The sequence below is a fragment of the Podarcis liolepis genome (assembly GCF_965112155.1).
Source record: "Podarcis liolepis genome assembly, chromosome: 1".
Lineage (NCBI taxonomy): Eukaryota > Metazoa > Chordata > Lepidosauria > Squamata > Lacertidae > Podarcis > Podarcis liolepis.
Window position 1 is genome coordinate 75,769,344 of NC_139554.1, and position 26,919 is coordinate 75,796,262.

The following is a 26,919-nucleotide window of genomic DNA, read 5'->3' on the forward strand; positions in this document are numbered from 1 at the left end:
ATGTGTGCCTAGAGGTAAGAGATTTGTTTTTTCTTTCCTTCCTATGAAGATTATTTTGCATTTGTTCAAAAATACAAACAAAAAAAGAATTTTATATTGTGTTCGATTTCTCAGTTATTGTTAATCTACAAGTTATTGTCTATTCATAACTTCTCCATCTTATTGCCATATGCTGATCAAAAGGGCAGCAGACATATATTGAAAATATACTGCATTGGTATAAAATTCATTGAAATGTTCAAACATTGCTCATATTTTGAAATGATAACAGAACTATTATATTTGGTCTCCTTATCAAAACATGGTGTTTTCTGGGTCAGTTAAAAAGTAGATGCTTGCAAGGTGAGATTGCAAACAGATACTCATCTAAATCAGAATCATATACCTGTTTACTAATGGTACTTTATACAATATGGATGTCAAGCAGAGGCTGTTTGCAACTTCTTCCATGCGGCAGCAGCTCCCTGTGGAATAGCCCTGTTTGTTTGATATGCCCCATGTCATCTTCAAATAATCCCGGTGGAGGCAGTTGCATGAAAGCCAGTCATGCCGGGAACCAATATATACCAAAGAGACAAGGCATATGAAGTAGTTTCCCTTATGAACCATCCTTTTTGCAGAGGCTATTTCAGATGACCTCCCCATGGTTTCTGTCTTGAAAATCAGCTCTTAAGGTGTGACTCTAAGCACACTTACAATTGAAATAATTGTCATGGAAATGATTGGGATTTGCATCTAAATTATGCACATTTAAACTTAAAATGTAAGAGGCACTAGTCTTGTAAAAAGTGCATCACCTTGAAATCATCACGTAATTTGATAAATACGCTGGTTTTCTTATCCCATAAAAGGATCAGCCCATTGTTTGCTTCAATAACCAAATACATGCCCATGTAGCGAATCTTGTAAGGTACTTGGCCTCCATCACCCCTTTGTATTAATTCATGGCGCTCCTCACTGAGGATCAGATCATAGTTCTGGCGGAGCAAAATAAATAATAGGGGAAAGTCATTACAATGTTCAAAAACAAAAACTGGTGTTCATCATCCATCAACCCTACGTATAATGTGTTGCAGAAAATTCAGGCAGGGAGACTGTTGGGCAGCGAGGTGGGTGGTAAGCCAGAACTCCTAATCTGTCCTGGTTGCCCAGTGCCAGGATCACACACTCTAGATGCCACCCACCTCCAACTGCTCAGAAAGCCGAGAGAGAGAGAATTTCTACAGACCAGAGCAACTTCCCCTCAGCGACCCTCAAGTCTGCCCTGATGCTGCACCAAGTACTGGTGTGTGAGAGTCCAACTCCACCCTGCTCACCCACCTAGGTCTCAGTGATGCAGAACGGATTGGCCTCCTCATTCATAATCAGACCAGGGATGAGGAAGGTCTTGTTCAGAGCTGACCTGGCATTCAGCAATAGTGCCTGTAGAATCGAGGGCTGGCTGATATGACAACCACAATTACCCAGGTTGGAGAAGGGGCTGGCACATGGCACAGTCACTAACTGCCTGTGACATGTGCCCCTTACCCGGTCTGCCCCGCCTCCCACATTATACCTCGCCCCTATCCTGAACCACTCTGATTGGGGCACTCCTCAATCTCCTCTATTTTCAAACGCATCTCCCCTCACTCAGTAAAAACAAACAAACAACAACAAACCACACAAATTAAAAACAGTTAAAACAATTGTAGCAGTGGCCTTATCTCTGCTGCTCTCAACTGCTGGTGCTGGCTTGCCTGAAGGTGAGAGGCTCAGTAGGTGCAAGACTAGCAGGAGGGAGGGGGGGCTGTAGGTGGTGAGAGGATAGAAGTCTCTTCTCCTGCCCTCACTTTCTCTTTCCAGTTCACCTCCTTGCCTCACTTAGTTGCTTGTTTGGAACCTAGTATGCAGATTAAATCATCTCATGCTAAACCCTGATACGGTTCCCTAATAGTACTGGTAACGCTACTCACCCCAAAGAAGACTTTAATAGATTTTGAGCAAGTGGTTCCAGTAGTACCACAGGGAACATTTTCGGTGATGACTCGGAATGTTCCGGGGGCAGAGTTGTTCTGTCCACAGTGATCCTAAGAAAGGGAGGGTGAAATAAGGGAAGAGATGACTTCATTCTGTGGTGTATTCAGCTTAATTCTCCATTCATAAGGCCAAGACAAATTGCTCAGTACCTGAACTAGTGTATATTCACATTTCCCACTGAAAATGTAACGCTTGTCGTCAAAGGTGATATAATGCCCATCTCCATAAACAGCACAGGTACCTAGGCATCTGTCCTTGGTGCATTCCCACATCCTGTTCTTACATACGCTGAGGGAGAAGAAGGGAGAAAATAGAACATTTTAAAGTGATTCCTTGGTTTGCGCAGATATAAGCTGGCATGTATTCCTTTAACACAGGCTTAAATGACTTATCTCTTAAATTAATCATAGGCAATGTGTGGAGAGGGGAGGGGAGAGCAAGGGAAGCTGTGTTATTTCTTACAACCTGTAAAACATCAGAAAGATGGGAATTAAAAGAAATGAGCTATGTAAGTTCTTTCACAGGCCACTCAAGAACGTTACAAGTTCACTGTACCATATTGTGGACTAGCCTAAGGGGAGCATAAGAAGAGTCTGCTGGATCAGGCCAATGGCCCATCCTGTCCAGCATCTGTTCTCACAATGGCCAAGCAGGTGCCTTATAAAAGCCCAGACCTCCCTTAGAACACTTTCCTGATTTGTTCAGAGATAAGCAAGATGTATGTGTGTGACTGTGTGTATAATGTATCATTGTGCTAATGAGGATACGAAGTTCCTCCTATCCAGCTGTATTTGGTTACTTGGCTCATTCACCTCCACATCAGCCTGTCAATGCACAAAAGTTACCATCAGAAGCTTTCTTCTAGGTGTGCCCGCAGACTTAGGGTGTGGCAGGGGGTGACCAGGAAGGAAGCTTGTTCAGTGGTCACAGCCCATCTAAGGAACAGCCAGAGTGGTTTAGCTGGTGCCCATGCTACTATGTTTCTTTGGCAACAGATGAGGGCCACTTTGTTGTCTATGGCCTTTTAACGAACTTTAAAGTCTGAATTGACTGTTTTTAATTATGCTTTTATCTGCTGCCTTTCATGATGTTGTTTGTTGTATGTGGATTTTACATAAGTCACCCTGGAAAATTTAATTTGACAAATAGAATACACATTTATTAATAAAAAAATGTCATAGCCACATAATATTTTTAGGTATTTCTTTCTTTAGTTATTTATAGTATACATAGGTGTACATTAGAGAGTAAACTCTGGTGTACATGCATAATACGTGAAATGACCCTATGTATATCTGCCAACCTGTTATTCAACCTGATAATTATTTCTATTTTTTGTGTTGGTTATTTTAGGAACATATAAGATGATGGTAACAAGAGGCATTTTCTTTAAGAAGTCCTTACCAGGTGTTACAGTTGACTTTAATCTTCTCTCCTGGTTGATATGTGGCATCATTGTGAATGCATGGACACTCTTCCATAGTGATGCAGCCCCCTTTACCATCTGACACCAGCCCAGCAGGGCACATGCAGCCAGAGACACACTGTGTGCTATACTGTAAAAGCCAAGAAAGCATTACTTCAGAAGAGAGAATAATACTGATAACAATTGAATTAGTCCACTAAAACAGGACTGGATCAAAAGACTGTAGGCTGTGGGAATTCAAGTGGGTGAAAGCCTATGCTTGTTAAATTGTGAACTGACACCTAATTCAGCAGCTCTTGTGCGTACCCAGGAGCCCCAATTTGCAAGGTGGTCTCCAGTGTAAACATTAAGGTTTGAATGAGCAGTGGCTGGTCCACTTAACTTTGATGCTGGTGCATGTGAAGACTGTTCCTTCCCTGACACTAAAGAGAATGGAAGATCCCATGCTTATCCCCTGCTTTTTTTGTAAACCACTTGTAGGTGGGTGTGGGTGTGTTTAATTTAGTGGTATGTATATTTAATGAAATAAGTAAGAAATTATGCAAAGTTCCAATATATGCATTATAATCCTGCAGCTCAGGGATGGGGAATGTTTTCAGTCTGAGGTCCACCTTTCTTGTTGACAACCTTCCAGGATTTTCATGCCAGTGGTAGGTTGGGTCAGAGGTAAATGTGAGTGGAGCAACAGATGTAACCCTAACCTTATGTACAGTAGTCTACATTCTGATCATGCAAAAGGCAGAGGTTCACACACTTCTCCATCTTCCATCCTTCATCCAGACAAGCAATAGGCATTTGTCACAGTTCAAAACACATTCCAAACAGGCAAAAGCAGGACCAGGGAGGGGAATGGGCTGAAAAGAGGCCTGAGGATACGGAGGCTGGGAGGGCTCTGTTCAGCTAACATCCTGAGATCCCTCACCCCCTACTCTAGATGAGGGAAGAGGGTGAGGACAGGAGAGTGCCTTGTCTAAGGTCAGATAATAAGTTTGTGACAAAAGCAAAGGACATTCTGATTGATACCACAGTCTCTTAAAATATCATCCGGTCCTGCATACTTACACAGTGCATATCAAGAGTCTGACAGCTTTTCTGGCATTCAGCTCCAGTTTGGCCTGCAGTGGCATTTCTGCAGTTAAAGTAGACCATGGGGGCAACGCAGACTAGCAGGGCAAAAGGAGAGAAAATGTGTAAGAGATGAAAGGACAGGCATGGGTACCACAGAACAGGAAGACCTCAAACAAACCTTTTGAACAGAAGTCTACTATGGTTTGTGGAACTATTATATAATTAACTATGAAGCCTGTATTAACTTGAAACTTTTAATGAATATGGTTTTCCAGTGAATATTTAATAATTGTGCCCAGTTGTCAATTTGTAGCCATCTACAATATAAAAGGCTTTTAACAAAATAAGGAACGCAGCCCAATTGTCTGCAACTTTCCAAGATGGAAAGTAAGTATATATAACATATTTTACATATATAGGTATATTCTCCTTACCCTGTTTTGTGTCCCCATCACCAATGCAGTTCAACTTCCCTTGGCTGCATGTGCTATGTAAAAGAAAGAGGAATTAGGTTTGCTTTTGCATTCACTTTCTGGTTGTGCTTAAAACGTGGAGCCTTCAAGTTGTGAGTCTGTAGTTGTGCCCGATACAGAGTAGAGCAGTTGGGTTTACTCCAGAAATACCGGTGTTTTAGGGATATTTAGAATCTGAAATTGAATCCCCGCGGCGGGGTGCGCTCCCGTCGTTCGGTCCCAGCGCCTGCCAACCTAGCAGTTCAAAAGCACCCCTGGGTGCAAGTAGATAAATAGGGACCGCTTACCAGCAGGAAGGTAAACGGCATTCTGTGTGCTGCGCTGGCTCGCCAAATGCAGCTTGTCACGCTGGCCACGTGACCCGGAAGTGTATGCGGACAGCGCTGGCTCCCGGCCTATAGAGTGAGATGAGCGCACAACCCTAGAGTCTGTCAAGACTGGCCCGTACGGGCAGGGGTACCTTTACCTTTACCTTTTTTAGAATCTGAAAATGGGACCATACAGGTCACTAATTTGGATGTTTTTCCAAATTCTGTTGCTCTTTATGTATTTAGGCATTTTGGTCTATTTACTTATAAGATATGGAGGGGAAATTAGTTAGGTAGCGATAAAAGAATCTGGGACAAAATGCAAGCATTCCAGATACCGGCACTACTTAGTCATGTATTCTGATAATGCTAGAAGAGCTTTGCCATGAGTTGTAGTCCCTAACATTTGGAGGGCACCAGGCTGGTGAAGGCTGTACTAAAAAGTTAAAGGCAGCAGCTTGAATCCTCTTACCACAAAACACCAACGTCATGGAGCACTTCACCGGAGAGTATTGACGTTCCTTTGTAATAGCATGGGCATTTGTTAGCAGGTACACATTTTCCATAATCATCCATGTAGGTTCCACTTTCACAGGTGCATCCATCAACTGGGACAAATTTGACATTGCAGGTAACATCAGGTTCACTCAGAGATCGGCAGGTAGGTTGACAAGAACTGATGGAATAGCTGTAATTCAGGGATTTGGGGCATGAAGTGGTGTATCTGGCTGGAAAGAGAAAAACAAACAGCTTGATTAATTGATTGATTGATTGATTGATTGATTGATTGAAAGCTTTTCTGTGACCTGCCTTTTCGTCCTAAGACACAGACATACACACAGTAGTTTACAAAAAAAGAATTAAAAAATAATAAGTTAAATTACTAAAGGAAGAATACATGTGGTTATATAGATAGCTAAATGCCCGCTGAAACAGAAGCCAGGCAGACCTTCAGGAGGGCCTTTCATAGTGAGGGTGCCACAACTAAAAATGCTCTGTCCCTAGTACCTATCTGCCACAGAGCATCAAGGTGACACAGAGCAGAACCTGCAAGGGCAGGTTCTTATGGGTGAGGGCAATCCTTTAGGTATCCAGGTCCCAGACTATGAATTTAATGGTTAAGACGAGTACTTGGAATTGAGACCAGAAGCAGATAGCCAGTGAAATTAGAGTAGTATTAGTGATGTGTTCTATACATTCATCTCAGATAGTAGTGTGGCTGCTGCATTGTGAATTCTGCAGCTCCCAGATGCTTTTGGAAGGCATCTCCACATAGAGTGCATTGCTGAGACCTAGCCTGGATAAAATCAAGGCATGAATGTCCATGACTAGATCCATCTTTTTTATTTTTATTTTAAAAAATGGGATTATTATTTTTTTTGGGGGGGTGTGTCCTGAAGTCTATTACTCCAGACCATCACTAAGAGAACCCAGCAAGACAAGGAAAATGCTAAGATTCATTGGCACAAAAAGTTATTTCATTTTAAGACCCGAGATGGCTGTTTAGAAGACTTACAACAGACATTGGTCCTCCATCCTGGAAGCTCTACTTTTTCAGCTGCACAGGCTCTAACATAGGAAGAGAGGGCAGCACACATGCAATCCTCACTTCTTTCACAGTTGCAGGTGTCAAACATGCAATTCTAGAGAACAGGAAAATGCTCTTATTAAAAACAATCCATTCCAAGTCAATAATCCTTTTCCTACCGTTTCTCAATTTGACTAGATTAGATTTCACTTGTAACTTTTTTTCAAACTAACTTATATCCCATTCAGTGTCATCTCTCATCCTTTAGCAGGCAGGGGCTCGATGTTCTTGGCTTCAGCAGTAGAATTGTATCATGTGCCTTCAGGCTATTTTAGCAATACAACAATTGTTGACCCAAATTGGATTTTCAGTTCTGAGTTTCACTATTGTTAGCCTTACATTTTGGTTCATAACTGGAAAGGGAAATCAACATTACTTGCAAGCAACTCAGGATTATAAGCATTATGCTTCAAAGCAAAATGAAGTATCATGTGGCGTGTATGTGAATAAAAGGGGGAAATATTTATCTATATTTAGATCCAGGAGATGACGGAAGTATTCCTACTCAGACTAGACCCATTGAAATTAATGAACCCAAGTTACTTATGGCCATTATCTTCTGTGGGTCTACTTTGAGTAGGACTATCACAGAATACTTGGGACATGGGTGGCGCTGTCGGTTAAACCACAGAGCCTAGGACTTGCTGATCAGAAGGTCGGTGGTTTGAATCCCCATGATGAGGTGAGCTCCCGTTACTCGGTCCCTGCTCCTGCCCACCTAGCAGTTCGAAAGCATGTCAAAGTGCAAGTAGATAAATAGGTACTGCTCCAGGGGGAAGGTAAGCGGCATTTCCGTGCCCTGCTCTGGTTCGCCAGAAGCAGCTTAGTCATGCTGGCCACATGACCCGGAAGCTGTACGCCGGCTCCCTCGGCCAATAAAGCGAGATGAGCGCCACAACCCCAGAGTCGGTCATGACTGGACCTAATGGTCAGGGGTCCCTTTACCTTTACCTATCACAGAATACTACTCATTGAGTTCAGACATTCATCTGAAATAGAAGTCTTAAAGCCAGTGAGCTCATACATGTGCAACACTAGATTTCTCATCAGTTGATGATACAGAGGAGAATATGTGAACTGACTCTTTTGAAAAGTTTATGTGTGGTGATATGGAATGGCATGAAAACATTGTCTGTGGTACAGTGATACCTCGGGTTAGGAACTTAATTCGTTCTGGAGGTCTATTCTTAACCTGAAACTGTTCTTAACCTGAAGCACCACTTTGGCTAATGGAGCCTCCTGCTGCCGCTGCGCCACCGGAGCACAATTTCTGTTCTCATCCTGAAGCAAAGTTCTTAACCCGAGGTAATATTTCTGGATTAGCGGAGTCTGTAACCTGAAGTGTATGTAACCCGAGGAACCACTGTATTTGATTTGTGATGGCAAATTCAGCGGCATAGCTAGCCGCTTGGGTGCTGGGTGCGGCACGCACGTCCTGCAGCTGGGGGGTGGGACAAGCCACCCATGGGGGCGGAGTGGGCTTTATGGAGCCTCTCTGCCACCTCCCCCTCAGCTGTAGGATGGCTGAGGGAGAGGCAGAGGGCAGATGCAAGTCCTACGCTGCCGTTTCAGGCAGCACAGAGCCTGCAGGCGCCCAAGCCACCACGTCACTCCCAGGAGAGACATGTGGCTCGGGCACGCTGCAGGCCCCGTGGTAAGTGCCGGCCCCCGTGGTGTAGCGCCCAGTGCCAGCCGCGTTTCGTTATGTTTGTTGACTGAACTAAAAAGTTTCATGAGCCCAATTTATTTTTAAAAACTCATATTTTTGTCATTATGCCACCCCCCTCAGTGATGACACCTGGGGAGACCTGCACCCCCGCACCCCCTTCCTCCGCCACTGGGCCAATTTACTCATGGAATCAGCATTTGATACTGTAGTCATCAAGTGATGGGCATGCATTTGTGAACTAGTCCTTTAAACTCTCCTATGCCTTCTAGTTAAATCCTGACTGGCTTTTCTCCCAGCCTTCAGAACATCCAGAAGCTCTATTGAAATTCTTTCACATCATCTTCACTCCTGGACATTCTGTTTATGCTCAGCATTTCACTGTCTCAGCATGGCCTATGTTAACTGCCCAGCACTCAGCTCCCCGACTCCCTTGTCAGTTTCACCCTCTCCAGTTGTTGATTTCTGCTTTTCTCTTTGAAATGACATATCTTGCCTCATCCCTGAAACATGTGATGGTATGGCTTGGATCCTATACTGATGACACCTTCCATTTAGTTCCACCCATTTGGTCTTGTCCCACCATTATGTTTCCTTATAGATTAGTGGTAACCAACATGGTGCCCTCCAGATGTTTATGACTACAATTCCCACCAGTTCCAGCTAGCATGGCCAATTGTCATGGACAGTGGGAGTTGCAGTCCAAAATATCTGTAGGACACCAGGTTGCCTACCCCAACCAAAGATACTTTTCAACTTCCTCCAATAAACTGTTTTCAATGAGAGGTAACAGATAGCTTCATACCGTATGATAAGAAGCTGGATTAACTGAGGCATGACATTTAGCAAAAGGTCCTTCCGAGTCAGTCAGCAATCCACACCAATGTCGGGCGTATTTTTCTACAAAGAGAAGAAATTAATCCATATCATTTTGGGAATTTCTATAGGTGCAAATGGCAGCTTTTACCTCAACTCACATCACTGACTCTAGACAGGATATCCTGGTGCCGCTACAATGCTTGTTCTACTCACTGCTGTTCACTCATTGCTGAACCTCCTGAAGCCATGGACTGAGGAAGGAAATGATCTAAATCTTGAATATGTGCATGCTACAGATACCCAATATACCCAATTATGGGCTGTTAGTTTATAGACTACTTGCAAAACTTACAAGCCACAGTCTAAAAAAGAGGTAGCCATGTGTACATCCACTTACCGTATTTCAATGGGGGGTGGCATACCTAACTTCTTCTGTTTAGATTGTGGCTACAGGATCTTGATTTGCAAGGTTTTATTGTTATTTATTTCCCCTGATTTCCCCATTTATTAATATTTGTTTTCAGTCAGTTCTTCTAATTTGTTTATTTCTATTAATTTTCCCCACGAGCTAGGTAGAATTATAATTTTGAAGTGTTTGTGAGTCTTGCTTATAATTCTCAAATATGCCTACCATTTTCAATGCTAAGCGTGCAAGGGTCCTCAAAACTTTGTTTGATGTTGGGACATGCAGCCTGAGTTTTCCAGGTGTTAGCAAATGCAGATGCTGTTCCTTCCACCACTCCACTTATGGCTGTGAAGTCATCCATCTGGCGCTTGTCAAAGTTTCCACAGAGACCTTTGAAAGAAACCCCAAAGAGTTTTATAGTCCAGTTTTATAATACTTTGCCCCCCAGGCATGCCACAAATTTCTTTTTGCTTTAAAATACTTCTTACCACAAGTCCTTCCTTTGAAAGATGGATCCACATGAATATACAATTGCATTGTGGGTACGAGCTGGATTACTAGCTGAAGGCCAACGTTTGTATGCACAATGATGAAGTAGGACGAAGGTCTGAATATGGTTACATTAGCTATGGACAAAGAAGATACCATTCTTATGAGATTCAGAGCTGCAACTGCCATCCATTACTCAGGAAAAGAAGAACCAGATTTGTGAAGGCCAATTCATGCAAGGCAAGCACATTGGCATGTTGTGACTGTGGGCTGGATGGATGTGTGAAGGGTTTGATACAAGTTGAAACAATTATATGTTTACTTTCAGATTGTGCCCAACCATCAGCCCAATCTACATTGGCCACCATATCATCGTTTGCCCCAGTTTTGTTGATGATTAAGTGGTATGAACTGAAACAATAATGTGGCATATATGGCATGGATCTAACAAATCGTAACCATCAAAGGATTGGGGGAATATGATAGAATAGTCTGGCACCAGAATGATAACAACGATGGCACCAGACATCTTTTAGAAGGCAGTCCCATAAATGGGGTGCAAAAAAGGGCTTATTTCTGGACACCAGGTGAAAGACCTTTCACAAAATATATCTCAGCTAATAAGTAGTTTCCTATAGGAGGTGGCTGTCCTTCACATACTCTGGTCTCAGCTACAGAGGTAGCTTAGGACCTTGTAGTAAACAGCAGCAGTTTATATTCTCATTATGGAGAGTCCTGGTTAACAAACTTGCTATCTAATCTGGAAGTTCCTTTCAAAGTTTGCCTTACATACAATGCATTATATTATAGTAGCTGTGGCTGGATGTTATTAAAACATGGCTGATGGTAAGAGAATCCTTCATTTCCAGGGGAAACCTCTACATTAGTTGTGGAGAACATTTGGTCTTCCAAGTGTTGCTGAACTACAACTACAACTCTGCTATTGGCCATGCTTCTTGGGGCTGATGGGACTAGTGGTCTAGCAACATTCAGAGGGCCACAGGTTCCTCACATCTGCTCTACACAAACCCAACTTTCTTTTCCCAGCAGAACTGGAAAAGGGAAAATAGTAACCCAATCAAACCTTGCTAGCTTGTGGAGTAACAAGCCCTTCTGCTGAGCTTGCCCCTAAGATTTCAAAACTTTTAAGGCTGCCATGGCAAACAGAAGTTTCTGACATGCAACATACCTGCTGAGAGAGGCAACTGAGTGTAGAGCGAGTTGACTAATACACCACCATTAGGACTGATCACAATGGTCTGGTGACAAAGAGAAAAGGAGTAATAATGAGTTTGGTGATAAATTACATCTTCTGTTTCTTCTAATAAGCTTTATGGGGGGGGAATAAAAACTATTACATGCAGGTCCTGCTATCAGATAAGTGAAATTAGGGAGTGTTCAGCATTAATATAACCAATCTTGAATGGTTGATTTTGAGGCCGGACACTTTTTACATCTATCTATCTATCTATCTATCTATCTATCTATCTATCTATCTCTATCTATCTATCTATCTATCTATCTATCTATCTATCTATCTATCATCTATCTATCTATCTATCATCTATCTATCTATCTATCTATCTATCTATCTATCTATCTATCATCTATCTATCATATATCTTCTATCATCTGTCTGTCTGTCTGTCTGTCTGTCTGTCTATCTCTATCTATCTATCATCTATCTATCTATCTATCTATCTATCTATCTATCTATCTATCTATCTATCTAATATGCATGTTAAAAAAGGCAAGCTTTTGGCAGGTTGCCAACCATAAGAAGCATATTGTTCCTAAATAAGTTCAAAGGATGCTCCATCAATCCAATCCCGATTCTTTCCATCTCTCTGTGCATTCATTACTGTGAACAGTAAGGAGCACAAATTACACCATAATTTCATAAACTGGTAAAATACAAAGATGAAAGGTTCTGAACAATATGGTTGACAGTGTTGGCTTTTATGATTTGAAACCGCAACTGATTATCCCACCCCCATGCCCCATTCTTCCTCCTTTTCAAATAGTTCTTTCAAAGACATTCTTTGAAACCAATTAAAAACACATTTTGCAGTCATTCTCTAATTGAACTTTTGTGAGTACTAAGTCATTTTGCTTTTCATAGACTAAATGCCTTTTCAGAGCTGATTATTGTCATGGAAGAGCTCCTTTTCATGGTGGCATCCCAGCAGAGAGTCCTACTCACAAAAAAGAGTCAGGAGAGATGATTTCTACTACTTTCCCTAGCAGCTTACTGTACTGCTTCCCATGTTCTTCTGAGAGGTCCTCCAACTCTCTGGAGTAGCTCCTTGGGTGTTGCGGTTATCAACAAAAACCTCCCACTTCCATGAGTACAGTTCCACTCACTGGTTGTCTGGATTTGACCCATTGTCTTCAGGAATACATAAGGGCAATTTATTTGATACTTTATTATTCTGACTCTAATACTCTGGGCATCAGCTAGAAAAAGCAAGTTGCCTTTACATACAGATTCTATTCTAGGAATGGGTGGATCTGTCATTTTTTGTCTCTCTCAGATTTTCAGGTCTCAAGCTTAGTTCTCCACATTTCCAGATCAGTTTGCATTTTTACAAAAACTCTTCATGAAAATTTATCAGCATTTTAATGCAAACATTTTATGCAATTTTGTTTGTATGCAAATTGGCTCACATACACATTTTTGCAAAGCTGTTTCTCTTACTATAATGCATTTTTGCATGTTATTTTCACTAATTCAATTTTTAAGCACACTTAAATTGTACTTAAAGTGTATTTTAAGCTTCAGTTTATGCATTTTTGCACAAATTATTTGGCTACAGAACTGTACTGAAAATTTCATATAAGTACAAATTTTGACGAGTGCCTGTGTTTAAATCCCCATATAGTTTTGGAAAGTGTGAATTAGCCAGGTGTGCCTTTAAATGTGAATGGAATTGAATACCCGCCCCCCTAGTTTCTTCTGTCTCTTAAGGCATTGTGGCTTATAAGGTGTTCTCTATCCTTTGGTTTAGAAACTTACAGTCTGGTCTCCATTGATGTTGAGGGCAACCATCTTCAAGCATGTCTCAGTCTCTGTCAGGCCACATTTGCGGAGTTCTCCGAGAACACTAAATGTATCATCTCCACAAAACTAAAAAAGCAAGTCAACACCCAAGAATTACCATCTACATCGCAAACGTACTGCAATAGCGCCTAGAAATTAAGATTGTACTGAAAAAGTATTGCAGATGCACAGTTCTAGCTTCCTTGAACTCAAAAGTATTTTGGTTTTAGGATTTGACTTAACTTCTTATAATGGTTGCTTTAGCTAGGGAAACTGATTCAGGATGTTTTAAATAGAGAGTAGACATTTTGAATCAAAACTGTTGAACAGGAAAATCTGCTACTTCCTCCCTTCATAGATATTGAATGTGTTGGGCTTCTTAAAAATATGTAAGCAAACTTTCCTAGTTGTCTCATGGGCCTTTTATTTGAATGTGTAGCATCTCCCTGAGCAACTTTATTTCAGTTTCATTGTCGTATCATATGTAATTCTCCTGAAATGAGATTCTGCCCCCCACCCCCCGCTTTATTAATTTTCCCCAAAGGTGTCTCTTCTGAGTCTGTGTCTTCTACACATTAAAAAAACATTACTGCTTTATGGAAAATAATGGTGTGATAATGTAGAAGCAATAAGGAAGTGAGAGGGATTTAAAACTTGTAAAGGAAAACTGAATAAGCTGTGTGCCATGATATCCAAAGCAAGGGATTTACTACTGGAACAATTACACTGGTTTTATAATCCCAGAAAGAGGATTAGTGTGTGTTTGTGTGCCTGTATAGCACTGTGGTAATGGGGACATTTTTGCTAATTATAATGACAGTATATCTTAAGTGACTTGCCTTTGAGAGAACGTAAACGCAATCTCCATGGACATTATAACGTTTTTTATCAAAAGTAGAGATGTGTGATCCACCTTCTACTGAGCAAATGCCAGGACATGGGAGTTCTATGCAGTTCCATTGGCCCCCAATACAGGAACTTGAAGTAAAGGAAGAAAGAGAAGAAACATACATTTTAAGGAAAGAAATTGCACTGACATTAGCTTATATTATTTTCCATTATTAGTTCCATTCTTTGAAGTGTATGTGGAAACATTTGTAAAGTGTAGGAACCAGCACAGCTTTGTGTTTAAAGAGTCAACATGTGGGAGCTTAAAAGCTATGGGTGGGACTCATCTAATGCGGACTCATCTAATGCAGAGGAAGCTCCACACACGGACTGCTTGACCAATAGGACTTTCCTTCCTCTCCTCCTGCCATGCCCCCTGGTGCCCTCTGAACTTGGTGGGGGGGGGGTCATGAGAACCCCTGAAACAGCATGCGGGGGAAGTAGGGAAAGGACCAAAATGCTTGCCCTGATGGAATGATTGCCTTTCTCAAACTTGAGTCCCCAGATGTTGGACCACAACTCCCATCACCTCTGGTCCTGGTAGCTAGGAATGATGGGAGTTGTAGTCCACCAAAGGTGCCTTAGCGCAATGGTGAATTCTTCCCTATGAAGAGCTTCACAGCTCAGTGGGAAGCACAAACTTTACATGCAAAAGGTTTCAGATTCAATTCCTGGAATTTCTAGTAAAAAGGGTGATGTAGCATGCAATGGGAAAAATCCCTGCCTGCCAGTCAGTCAGAGTAGATAACAATAGTCAAGATGAACAAATAGTGTAATCTGGCAGAAGGCAGTTTCCTAGGATCCTATTGTTACTGCAGAATTTTAGCTTAATGATGTGAAAAGTCACCACTAAACCATCTCAGTGGTAATCCTGACCCATTGAGTTGTACAAAAGACTGGCTTCATTTGGTCATGCCCAAATAGCAGCTCGGTATGTAGCAGAATGGGATGTGGGTGGTGCTGTGGTGTAAACCACTGAGCCTTTTGCTTGCCGATTGAAAGGTCGGCTCAGGGGCCTGTAGAATGGTCTTCGTGGGCCACACGTTGCCGACCCCTGCACTAGGCAGAAGCCAAGGTAAGGAATCTATCACAAATACTGTTGAACTTTCATTGGGAATCATGTTCAGAAATAACTCATTCAAATACTTAGACAGAGCTTTTAAAATGTTGAAATCATGGATCAAGCCTAGATTCCTACACAAAGTACTTGTTCATCATATTAAAGGTTGTCAATTACCAAGAACGGCAGTTGTCTGAATAGGTTGTCCCTGGAGCATAGGATTTTCCATTGTAAACACAGGAACACTGCTCGTGGGGGATGCAGCCAGCATTGTCAATGTCATCATATACAGTTCCTAAAGGAAGAAATAACTTAAACATTATAATGGTTAAAGGATGTTAAATGATAGTTGGTTACATGCACAGCTTCCCTGACACAAATTATAATTGTACAATCTCTATTCCTAAAAACAACATGCCTTTTTTGTAGATTTCCTTGCTTGCACCTTGAATACCATGAGGCAGGTGCCCCATTAAGATCTGTGGCGCTTACTACTGAGCAAGTGTGTAAAGGGCTACAACAGTTGGATACAAAGGTGGAAGCTTACCTGGTGGACAGAAGCAACCATCCACACAGTGGTCCTCACACAGCTGAGATCTTTCAGAGTTGGAGCAAGTGTCTGTACATGGTGATTCACATTCTTGATACTGCATGTTGGAAGAGCATTCCATTGCTGAAAAGAAGGATATTAATTATAACTCAGTTACCCTTTGATACACGCAGCACACTCAGCTAATAAACAATTCCTTATAGTGATTCTGCCTTGAACAGAGACCTGCCTTCTGTGTGTTGCATTTAATGCTTTTCTGCTGCAACTCCAAATGGCACCTGCTTTCTTTTGTAGCCACATACCACAACTGATGAATGCTTTGACTGGGGTCTATTATAATTCCTATGATTTTTTTCATTATGCTAGAGCAGTGGTGGAGAACCACCAGCCCACATGACTTCTGAATCTGGCCAGCTCCCCTGTGCCTGGTTTCATATGGTCTTAGGTGTGGGAAGCTTCAAGCTGTGGCTTGAATCTGACGCTTTTTGAATTTGGTGCCCTTTTCTGCTGCCCTGCAAGGTGACAGAAAAAAGTATCAAATGCAAACAGTGCCAGAAGGAAGAATCAGAAGTAGACTTAAGAGTGTGGTCCTGATTCTTTAATTGAAGCCATTCTGCACTTTTGGAATTCAGGCCACAGCTGGAAATTCAGGCCCCATCGACCTGTCCAAGTGGCCCTCTCAGAGGGTTAGCCACTGTTGGATCTGACCCTCCAGCCAAAATGGAGTGGCCCTGCACATCATGTGACCAACCAGGCATGTATTGTGGCTTGCCATTTGCTCAGTGGTATATGTGCCTCCACTTTTTTGTGGGCCCTGGTGGCCTAGATGGTATTTACCATTTGGTTAATAGACATTAGTTACATTTTATTAATATCTCCTTCTGAACAAATCTGCCTGATGGACTTTTTCTCCTTTCATAGTTTATTACTCAAGTGGTAAGACTGTGGGGAAAAGGTCCTCTCAAAAGCAGGAGCAATATAAGCTGGGACATCTCTGATGACTTCATTCCTCTATGCGCTGCAGATCATATCTCCCAGACTCGCCATTGCCCAAAACAGCAGAGTTGATGAGCAGATGAACATCTAAACTTCTAAATTAGTTGCATTTCTCATTTGATTGCTGAAAACACAGTGTTCTGATACATTCAAATAACTCCTAGCTGTCACCATGTCCTCTAGATTGCTTCTTTTCCAGTTTTTCTCAGCTATGTATCACCTGCAAGTTAGAGGTATCTCTCTATCTCCCACCACTTATGCAAGTCATTCATAAGCAGGACAAACTCAATATAGGGATCTATGAAACACTTCAGCTTCTTACAGCCTGGTGCTCATCCACTAGTCAGGTGCTCATCCTGAGACCTGCAGGTATAGGGCAGTATACAAATTCAATTAATTAATTAATACCTTTCTAAGCATGCAACTTTGTGTGTACTCTACTTTTGGTTGTACCTTCTAATTTCCAGTTCACCAGAGTAATTGCTGAATATCATGTCAAGTTGTATCAAATGTCCAGCTGAAATAATTGACTAGCTGTGATTTACACTTACGGCACAGGTCTGGGCTTCTCCAGTTCTGAGGTTCCCCACCAGCATGAGCACATTGCCGGGAATATTCAGCAAAAGTGTCGCAGAGACAGGAGGTGATATCTTCTTGTTTACAGAGGCACAGGTCTTGTACACAAGACTCAATGTAGTCATTAACTCCCACCACAGCATTGCATTGAAAGAATGAAGAGCCAGTCAGTACATGCTGGCAAAGCTCCTAGATGGAAAAGCAAAAGCACAAAGTTTTTATCAAGAAGGACTGTTTTAATGGTGATTAACTGATCCTAGATCAGGGATGAGGAATCTGTGGCCTTCCGGATGTCGTCAGGCTCCAGCTCTCAATGTTTCTCATCAGTGGCTATTCTGGTTGGAGAGTCCAGCTACATGTGAAGAATAACAAGTTTACCCATTCCTGTCTTAGATGACAATGACATATTTAGTACACAGGGCACTTTGTAAAGTGCCATAAATACAAGGAAAAGAAATCAGGTTCTTGCAACAAGGAACTTATAATGTTAATTTCAGGAGCTGAGGAAACAACAATATATTTTCTCTGCCATTACAATTCTTCCTTAAGTTTTAAGCATCCTTTTGGAAATAAAACAAATATAAAGTGTAAGAATAAGCAAAAAAAATTCTTACAAATTCATCAGTGCAGTTGCTCAGAGAGACCGGGGTAGGATCCTCACATTCTTCTGTCGGCCCATTCATTTTTTGCATATTCCCAAACTGCAAAGCAGTTATTTCGGCCCCTGTAATGAAAAACAGCAACCCATGACTTCAAAAAGATTCATATGAGAAAGTATCTTGCATAGAGGTTCTTGTTCCAGTTTGACAAATGTGATGCTGAGAGGGATAGCCACATGGTTCTTTCCCCTACGCTTAGTAAAGCACTATAGCACAATGGGATGTGCAGTAAATACCTTGTGGAAAACCAGATGCTTCCCCCCGCTGGGACAACCTTTCAGAGCACCAGCTGGGAGAACTGTACAAATCACATGGCTCTCTGTCAGCCAATGGGACAGAAAAGGGCCAGCATGGGCTGAAGCACACACCTGTCTCAATGGGGAAAGAGCTATTGACTGTATGGGAACAGCACATGATTCTGAACCCTAGTTGCATGGAAGTCGCTTCTCCATGGGCATGATCAAGGCAATGTTTAAACAACCAACTATGTGAGTGAGGGTCCCAGCTTCAGATTTGCTACCCTTCCAGGAGGACTGTCAGTTCCACAGAAATGCCATGTGTGGGTCAGCCCTCCAAACCCCAATGGCTATTTACTGAGGCTGTTTGGGAGAAAAGCAGCTCCCCTGTAGCAACAGTAACTTTCAAAGGGCCTTTTGACTATGTGCAAGCTCCAGTACGCCTTCTCTACTGACGTAAAAACACCATTGGCCAACATTCCCCCTAACAGCAATCTCAGTAGGTAAGTATGATTGCAGCAAAAACAAGCCGAGGAGAAACAAGAGTACTCATTTTTCAGAAGTTAAAGCAGCAATGCTGAACCATCTATCAAAACAAGCAAACTATCTACACCCCACTCAAACAAATTATCACAGACAGAAAAACCAAGCAACTGTTCCTCTCAACAACAAAATGTCATCATGTTTTTTTAATTAAAAGGATAAAACATCGGGAAGAGCAAAGGGTCTTATGCACCGCAGCTTGTGTCTGAGGGCACTATGGTGGCCTTGGTTTAGAACCTCAGAAATAGAAATGTTTTTCCAATCACTAATTCATTTACTTAATGCTATCAATATCATCCATATGCTGAAAATCTATTTTGATGAGCATGAAAAGTGAAATTCACCTAATATCTAAATATTCAATGTGTGTTGTTGATTTTAAAAGTGAAGAATGACAGATATCAGACAAATCCACCAGGTTTTTATCCTTGGGGCTTTTTCTTATGATGGGTGCTCACTAGAACAGACTACTGGCACCTCATTCCCCCTCCCCCTGCCAATGACAGCCATTTTGTGCTGTCATTTTTATCAATATGTATATGAATACCAGCATGTCTTTCCTCCCCGCCCCCAAAGCACTGCTTATACCACTTAAAATGTTTTGAAATGGATGAAAAGCCAAACCTCTGAAGAGATTGTAGTTCCACAGCACTCAATGAATCATGACACATAAATAGTTGATACCCAATTTCAATAAGCAGTGTTTTTGATACTTACCATTTGAAAAGAACTCATTGTATTGTGGAATGCCATTAAAATCCCCACAAAGTCCACAGGTCTGATTTGCATATTTTTTATCAAGTTCCAGCTGAAATTATATAGGAGAAAGTTGATGAAAGTTAATATTACTCTCCATGATATAGATTGAAAATTCAAGACAGCAGCTGCACTGGAGACACCAAGATAACTTTCATCAATGTTGCAATTCAAATTTAGTGAATAGAAAATTGGGGTATCATTTTTGAGTCTCAGCCAGTTTTCATTGTAATATTTACAGTATATATATAAAAGCAGCTGACTCTTCTCCACTTATGCCTTCTGTTCTTTGAATGGGATTCCCTGCTCTGCAATCTATAGATAAGGTTAGGGCCTATAAAAGAGAAATTTTACTAGAAAATGAAAAATTGAAGCAACGGGTGGCACCTCCTGCAAAAATGTGAATATGCTAAATGTGTAATCCAAACGTGTTTTCATCTCTTTGAAAACAGAGATAAAATGTTAAGTGGAAACATATCTTGGTTGATTTCTGCAGTTAGATACTGACTGCAAATAAGATTTGTAAGGGAAGTAAGTAAGTAAGGGAATGCGGGTGGCACTGTGGTCTAAACCTCTGAGCCTAGGGCTTGCTGATCGGAAGGTTAGTGGTTCGAATCCCTGTGATGGGGTGAGCTCCCATTGTTCGGTCCCAGCTCCTGCCAACCTAGCAGTTCGAAAGCACATCAAAGTGCAAGTAGATAAATAGGTATCGCTCCAGCGGGAAGGAAAATGGCGTTTCCGTGCACTGCTCTGGTTTCACCAGAAGCGGCTTAGTCATGCTGGCCACATGACCCAGAAAAACTGTCTGTGGACAAACGTCGGGTCTCTCAGCCAGTAAAGCAAGATGAGTGCCGCAACCCCAGAGTTATTCGCGACTGGACTTAACTGTCAGGGGTCCTTTACCTTTTACTAAGAGCTTATTATAAACAGAACAGGATGTTAGGTATGTATGTGTGTGAGAGAGGGTGGGGAGGGAGGCAGGCAGGCAGGCAGGCAGGCTGAATACCCCAAAGAGCCTTGTGCATATCAAAGCCCAATCTGTACTTAGAAGCAATTATTTGGGTGGTTTCTTTTCACCAGTTACTGAAAATCTGTGATGTTAACTTGCATGAGTTGACATAAGAGCATATTGCAAAGACCCTATACAACAAACTGCCTTGTGGTATCATGATTTTATCTGTAATGTTGTTCAGGTGACATCATACATACAAAAAGTAAACTCAGCTGCTGGGTTATGATGATTATGATGAAGCCAGAACAGGCTAGTGAAAAATACGAGGGAGGTATCAGCATGCTTCATGGGAAATCCAAGTCTTGCAGAAGTAGAAAAATATTACGGGGGATCTAAAGGGGTGATCCCTGCCCCCAAACAACCCTGTGAAGACTGAGCATGCTCAGTGGTGACAGAATTTTAGTTTCTGGTGCGGGTGGGGAAATAGAAAAGCAGCAGGAAGGGAGAGTGGAATTGGGTATTGCGAAGGAAGGCATGGCTGGCTGGCAGGCTGGGATACTGAACAGGAACATTCTACACTGCCACATTCTGCTGGGGTCACACTTGTCAATTCTCTATATTATGTAGCACTTACCATTAGACTGTCCTTTTCATTCCACAGTAAGGTTAGGCCCAGCTTGACAATCACTCTCACATAGATGGTAAATTTCTCAATAACGAATCCTGATCCAGTGTAAGGCAGCTGAACCCTGATGAGAAAGCATCAGAGATACTGGATATGTAATTCAAAGCAAAGTGACATGTGGCTTTTTTTGAGGGTGTATAACTGCCAAATTGCCATCATGAGTGATTGAACTATCCCGTTACAGAACTTACTGCAGAATTACTCATGCCCACCCAAGACAAATTAGAAGGGCATGTGGCTATGGTGACCACAGCAGCAAAGCCTACTGGAGGCCACAAGCAGCCTCCTCTGTGGTTGGGAATTTGGGGGTTTCAATAGCCTTTAATGGCTTCATTAATGTATTTCTCAGTGTGCTTCAGCATGGGGATTTCTGGGTGTTGGACCACAGATTGATACTGAACATGGTAGTCACTGCACACCACTGGCTGGACACTGACACCCAGATTAGAAGTGGCTACCATGGACCTTTCATGGTTATTGGTTCTTAGATCATGGTAGGACTGAACTCTATCTGCCTATTAAGGAATCTATTTGAGGAAGTAGGTCTGCTCAGGACACAAGTCTGTGTTATTACCTTTCACCATTCACCACAATGGCATCTTTTTGCATTTCAAAATCCGTCCCATCCAACCGCATGGTGACAGAACTGATAGTGGGAATGTCTTTCACCATTGTGCGCCTGATCTGGATGTTGAAGTCCTCATAGGCAGCATTGCAATGGGAGGCAAATACATAGTTGCAGGTCCCAGGGAAATAATAGATGTCCCCATCAAACGTCTTGTAGTGGAATTGGCCCCACGTGCTGCAGACTTGCCCATTATGAGCTGAGTTGAAGGCTGCAAATTCACAAAAGTTTGTAAAGGTATACTGCACACTTTTTACTGACAACATCTTCATTTCTTCATTTTCTATGCCAGCTTACATAGTGACATTACTAGCTTATCACCCATTACAAACAGGCTTTTGTTCCTTGCCTGCATTTGCCCTGGGTAGACACTGTTACTTCTTTTGCCACTTTATGTGCTCAGCTCAGAAGTAAGTTGATGCTGATGCCAGCTTTCCCTTAGGCTGAAGTGGAGAAGCTGTGGCCCTCCAGATGTTGTTGGACTCAAACTCTCATCACTCCTAGCCTGCACATCCAGTGGTCGGAGATGATGGGACTTGGGAGTTCAGCAACATGTGGTGCGTCACAGGTTCCCCAACCAGGCTGAGTAGGGGATCAGAGGAAGACACATAATCCTTCAAGTTATTCTGTTGTTCAACATAAACTAGAGTTATGGCAGGATTTATTACTAAAGTGCAACAGAGCATGCTCAACAGAAGCAGGAAAAGCCCTGTGCCCTTTTGTTACCCACAACTGGAATCAGATTTCACTGCAGGATATACACTGAGTACAAAATAAGTTTAAATTAGAGAACAGAAGATCAAACACTGTACAATACATTATTTAGCACTCAAAGGGAACTAAAACCTGTGAAGGGATTTTACTGTGTAAAATCTACAAAGGTGTAAAAGATCTCCAGAGCTGGGAAGAAAATAGTGTATACTCAACCTCTCTCTATATAGTCATTGCCTTAACCTTTCATAACTGGCACAAAGACTGTCACCTTCATCCCCTGACACCCCCTGCCAAAACCTGGGCAGGAATTTTGTAATCTCATTACAATGAGAAATAAGTAAGTGCTTACACCGTGACAGCATAGAAGGAAAGTAAATAGTTTAGATTTCAGTTATCTCTTTGCTCTAGATGGAAATCCTTCAAAGGTCACAAGGAAGTGTGAGGCATATCCCTTTATTTCTACCTTTCTTTAGGGGTGAGCAAATATCTGCAGATATATACTAGATCTGGAAATAATAGACCTACTTAAAAAATATATATATTAACCATTCTGTACAAATTAATGAGAAAATAAATTGCATGCACTTTCTTTACTTCTGAGGTGGCCAAGGAGTGTTTGGGAACATCCTTTCATTCTTCCTATCATCTCTATGGTGGTCTGCATTATGCAGCCTCCTTAGGTGCCTGCACTTGCACAAAGTGGAACATCCTTGGCTGGGCTTTATTTAAGGTTATTTACAGTGCAGTCCTATACAGATAGAAGTAAGTCCCATTGAGTTCTACAGTCCCTGCTCCCCAGTACATGGAGTAAAGAACTGCAGCGTCCATGTGTTATATGTCCACCAGCTTAACTTGCTTTTATAACCTCTCTGCTTCTTTCTCTTTGTTTAGTAATTTGATAAGAGAGATAAAAATAAAGATAAAACTAAACAAAATGAGCAAGTAATAAAGCCAAGATAAAAGCAACAAGAAGAGTAAAAATAGCACTGCAACAAATAAAACAGAGCAGATAAAATCTGAAATTTAAAAGCAGCAGCAAACGCCCTCGCCTGCAATATGCCACAATAAAATACCTGAGTAAATAAAACCATTTTTACTTGGCACCAAAAACCCATAAGAGGGGTGCCAGGAGGACAGTCCCAGGGAGGGCCCTGCATAGAAAGAGAATGCATTGCTTTTTTTTCAAATTTGCCAAGATGTTTGTTCTGTTACTTACCTGTTGAATCATCTACCCATCTATTCATCTGTTTCTTGACCTTATCCATTTTGCCTTTCTTATGAGTATATCTGATAGATACAAGGAAATACCTGAGACAGTTTATGGGTAGACTTACATGTTATAACTGGTGTTGTTGTCAATGGTGGGATGATGGTAACCTTTCCCGATTCACCTTCTGCACTAGAAGCTACAAACAAAGGGAACAGAAAAACCATAATTTGTATGTATGTTCATTTGTGTGCATTCTTTAAACAGTTAAAGCCATAATCTCAGCTTTCAGGGCCTGGTAAATGCTATGATTGTGCTTTTGCACCAGTGTGCAGAAAGCCCATGGTGGAAGATAGCAATCCAAAAGTTGGCAATTGAAAAGCAGTGTGTGAAACTCTTATAAGAGCACATTCACCACGAAGTGTAGAATATGCATGACTGAGACTGGTGGATACTCTAACTATACCAGCTGCTGACAGTGGTTCTCAATTTCAGTGAAATTATAAATATGTATTTTCTTTTAAGTTTGTATATCAAACTAACACAAACTGGCACAATCCAGCCAAAGTTAATCAATCTTTCAAATCTTTATCATCCAAAATATTGATGGGCTCTGACACATCTTGGCTCTGGAGGATGTTACTGCAACAGGTATTATTAGATACATTGCCATCCACTGCTCTAAAACTTCCAAGAGTCCAGGAGAGGACACAATTAATGGTTTGGGTTTGGCCAATGAGGAATGCCTGATCTGGCCGATTGCTGTTGCTGGGCCTGCCTTCAGTGTCTTCAGATGGAAGGTTTGGGGCACAATCTAACTAAAGATAGTTTGCTATACATCTCACAGATATCTGTGGGGGTTTAATTGATGGTATAAAATTAGACAAACATAGATAAAAACCCAAAGTCCCTCATTGAAGGTAAATGGAAAATTGTACTGTGATAAGAGGCTTTGGCTATAATAAAAAGGAGTGAACCTGGCACAAGACCTCTAACTACCCAGCACTCAAGTCCTATTGATAGCAAGCGCTATTGATTTTAATGGAATCTGCTTCCAAAATAATGCTCTTGGATGATGATGATGATGATGATGATGATGATGGTAGTGATGATGACCTAAAATGTTAATCCCTGCCTAGAAATCTCACACCTGCCCTGAAAAAGCCTTACCCCTCATGCTGGGTTGGTTGAGATTCAACACCATTTGTCATTTCTTCTTTGTTTCTATTTCACATTTTCCAGTGCTGAACTTTGGCACTGAATACAGGTTTCGGCTTAAATCCTAGTAAGGAACTGTACCAATCAACCGCATCCCGGGATGCAATTCACATGGCATCAGTAATGCTTCCTGGTTCAAATTTGACTCTAGTACCCTTTAACATACAATGAGACCGATAACATTTGGTACTATTTGGACCTGACATCTTTCCACAGGGCCTGCAAGACAGAGTTGTTCCACCAGGCCTTTGGTCAGGGCGCAGCCTGACTCCCTCCTCTGGCAACCTGCACAGAATTTTGCTTAACGGTTGCCATCAATTTGATTTTAATTAATTTTTATAATGAAATGTTTTTAGAATGTTGGATTATTTGATTGTTTGATTATTTGATTGTTGTTAGCCGCCCTGAGCCCAGCTTCGGCTGGGGAGGGCGGGATATAAATAAAATTTATTATTATTATTATTATTATTATTATTATTACTACTACTACTACTACTACTACTACTACTACTAAGCAAGAGTTTTAATTCTTCTCCCCAGCTGCCCTGTATAGAGGGAATTTTTGTTCCTTTTCTGTCCTGCCTCTTAGCCAATGTAGTTCAGGAAACAGAATGAGGGACCTGATTAAAAGATAAGCTCAGGCCTGAAGACTTGTGGGTCTTCAGTAAGCAACTCCCAGACTTGTTTGTAAATTAGGGATCACCTCAGTGCTTTTTTTCTGGGGTGGTAACATTTGGATTTTGCATTTGGGAGCTACTTCGTTGAAAAATAACACATACACACACTAGAATTTACACATCAGATACGTTCATATGAACAAGGCTATGGAAAGTGATGCCCCCCCTTGTCTATCTTCTTTGGAGTTTAGCTGCTGTACATACTTCCGTATTTACTAGAGTCTAATGCACCATCGAATCTAATGCAAACTCAATTTTCAGAACCTTGAAACCCAAAAAAGTATTTGCTGTCGAATGTAAATGTGCCATCAAATCTAATGCACACCTTCATTTTCACAACATAATTTGGCCCAAAAAGGTGAGCAATAGATTCAAGTGAATACAGTAATATGCAACTTTAAAATGTTAGTATGTTAGTATTCTGACAGACTTCTAACCAGGAAACATGCATTTCATACTTTATAACTTTTCAAGGAGAGGCCCAAATCGTACTTTTCTATTTGATCCCCATTCAATCCACATTAAGATGTCACTAAATGTTTTCGCTTCAGGAAGTACAATATTAAAATACCCCAGTTTATTCGGAATTGTTAAACATTTAACTGAAACAGTATTAAAAGGGTGAAAAACTCTTTGAAATTCAAACATTTGCATGACTCACAAAATAGAATGAGGTATAATTTGTGTGAATTGAGATATTCAATTACATTGGCACTTTTTTTCTTGTAAAAGAAGCAAAGGAAATGAGTTTTTACCTTTCTGTTGGATGCTGCAGATCATGAATGCTAGGGCCCATAATGGCACCCTCATCCCTCTACCAAACCCCATACTGGATGGAGTTCGGTGTTAAGGTACTCAGCCCGCTTCTGGCCAGAAGGACTAGTTCACTTGCACTCTCAGAGGCTTATATAGCAGGAGGTTCTGTCTATTTTCCCAGCTTGTTTGACATGGTCTAACAAGGTGGGGCTGTGAGGATCTTAGCAGATACAGGGGTAAATAGAGGATGCGCTTTCAGTTCCTTGATGACTGGCTGAGCATGTTTGCCTTTTGGGAGGTATATTTTTTTTTGTCAAGGTTCCATCTAATAAAGGAAATTAGAAATGAATAGCAAAAAGGTAATATTTCTTCCCCAGCAAATGCCATTGAAGATCCTGGAAAAAAAATCAAGGAGCTTTTGAGTCAATCTGTGGTTTTCTGAGTGACAGGCAGGTCACTGTTTAATATTCTGGTTACTGTGTTAAGTGATGCCCATCTAGTGTGGCAAATGCCTCTTTTCCC

The 26,919-nt window shown here is 41.5% G+C and overlaps 1 protein-coding gene across 1 annotated transcript in view; it reads right to left on the minus strand.

The window, feature by feature from the left end:
- The window catches only part of LOC310686153 (mucin-5B-like), a 62,124-nt gene extending 35,607 nt beyond the window's left edge, over nucleotides 1–26,517 (minus strand). Inside the window, exons 1-23 of the mRNA XM_083459376.1 lie at nucleotides 26,397–26,517; nucleotides 23,874–23,945; nucleotides 21,775–22,036; nucleotides 21,150–21,264; nucleotides 19,525–19,615; nucleotides 17,984–18,093; nucleotides 17,345–17,558; nucleotides 15,795–15,920; nucleotides 15,425–15,542; nucleotides 14,139–14,277; nucleotides 13,276–13,386; nucleotides 11,449–11,518; nucleotides 10,259–10,396; nucleotides 9,996–10,160; nucleotides 9,351–9,445; nucleotides 6,808–6,934; nucleotides 5,764–6,019; nucleotides 4,945–4,997; nucleotides 4,505–4,605; nucleotides 3,421–3,572; nucleotides 2,166–2,304; nucleotides 1,953–2,066; nucleotides 798–977 (exon numbers count right to left, since the gene is read on the minus strand). Of these exons, the coding sequence (XP_083315502.1) occupies nucleotides 798–977; nucleotides 1,953–2,066; nucleotides 2,166–2,304; nucleotides 3,421–3,572; nucleotides 4,505–4,605; nucleotides 4,945–4,997; nucleotides 5,764–6,019; nucleotides 6,808–6,934; nucleotides 9,351–9,445; nucleotides 9,996–10,160; nucleotides 10,259–10,396; nucleotides 11,449–11,518; nucleotides 13,276–13,386; nucleotides 14,139–14,277; nucleotides 15,425–15,542; nucleotides 15,795–15,920; nucleotides 17,345–17,558; nucleotides 17,984–18,093; nucleotides 19,525–19,615; nucleotides 21,150–21,264; nucleotides 21,775–22,036; nucleotides 23,874–23,945; nucleotides 26,397–26,421 (2,973 nt within the window). The 5' untranslated portion in view covers nucleotides 26,422–26,517. The remainder of the gene's footprint in view (nucleotides 1–797; nucleotides 978–1,952; nucleotides 2,067–2,165; nucleotides 2,305–3,420; nucleotides 3,573–4,504; nucleotides 4,606–4,944; nucleotides 4,998–5,763; nucleotides 6,020–6,807; nucleotides 6,935–9,350; nucleotides 9,446–9,995; nucleotides 10,161–10,258; nucleotides 10,397–11,448; nucleotides 11,519–13,275; nucleotides 13,387–14,138; nucleotides 14,278–15,424; nucleotides 15,543–15,794; nucleotides 15,921–17,344; nucleotides 17,559–17,983; nucleotides 18,094–19,524; nucleotides 19,616–21,149; nucleotides 21,265–21,774; nucleotides 22,037–23,873; nucleotides 23,946–26,396) is intronic.
- Between the last annotated feature and the right edge of the window lie 402 nt (nucleotides 26,518–26,919).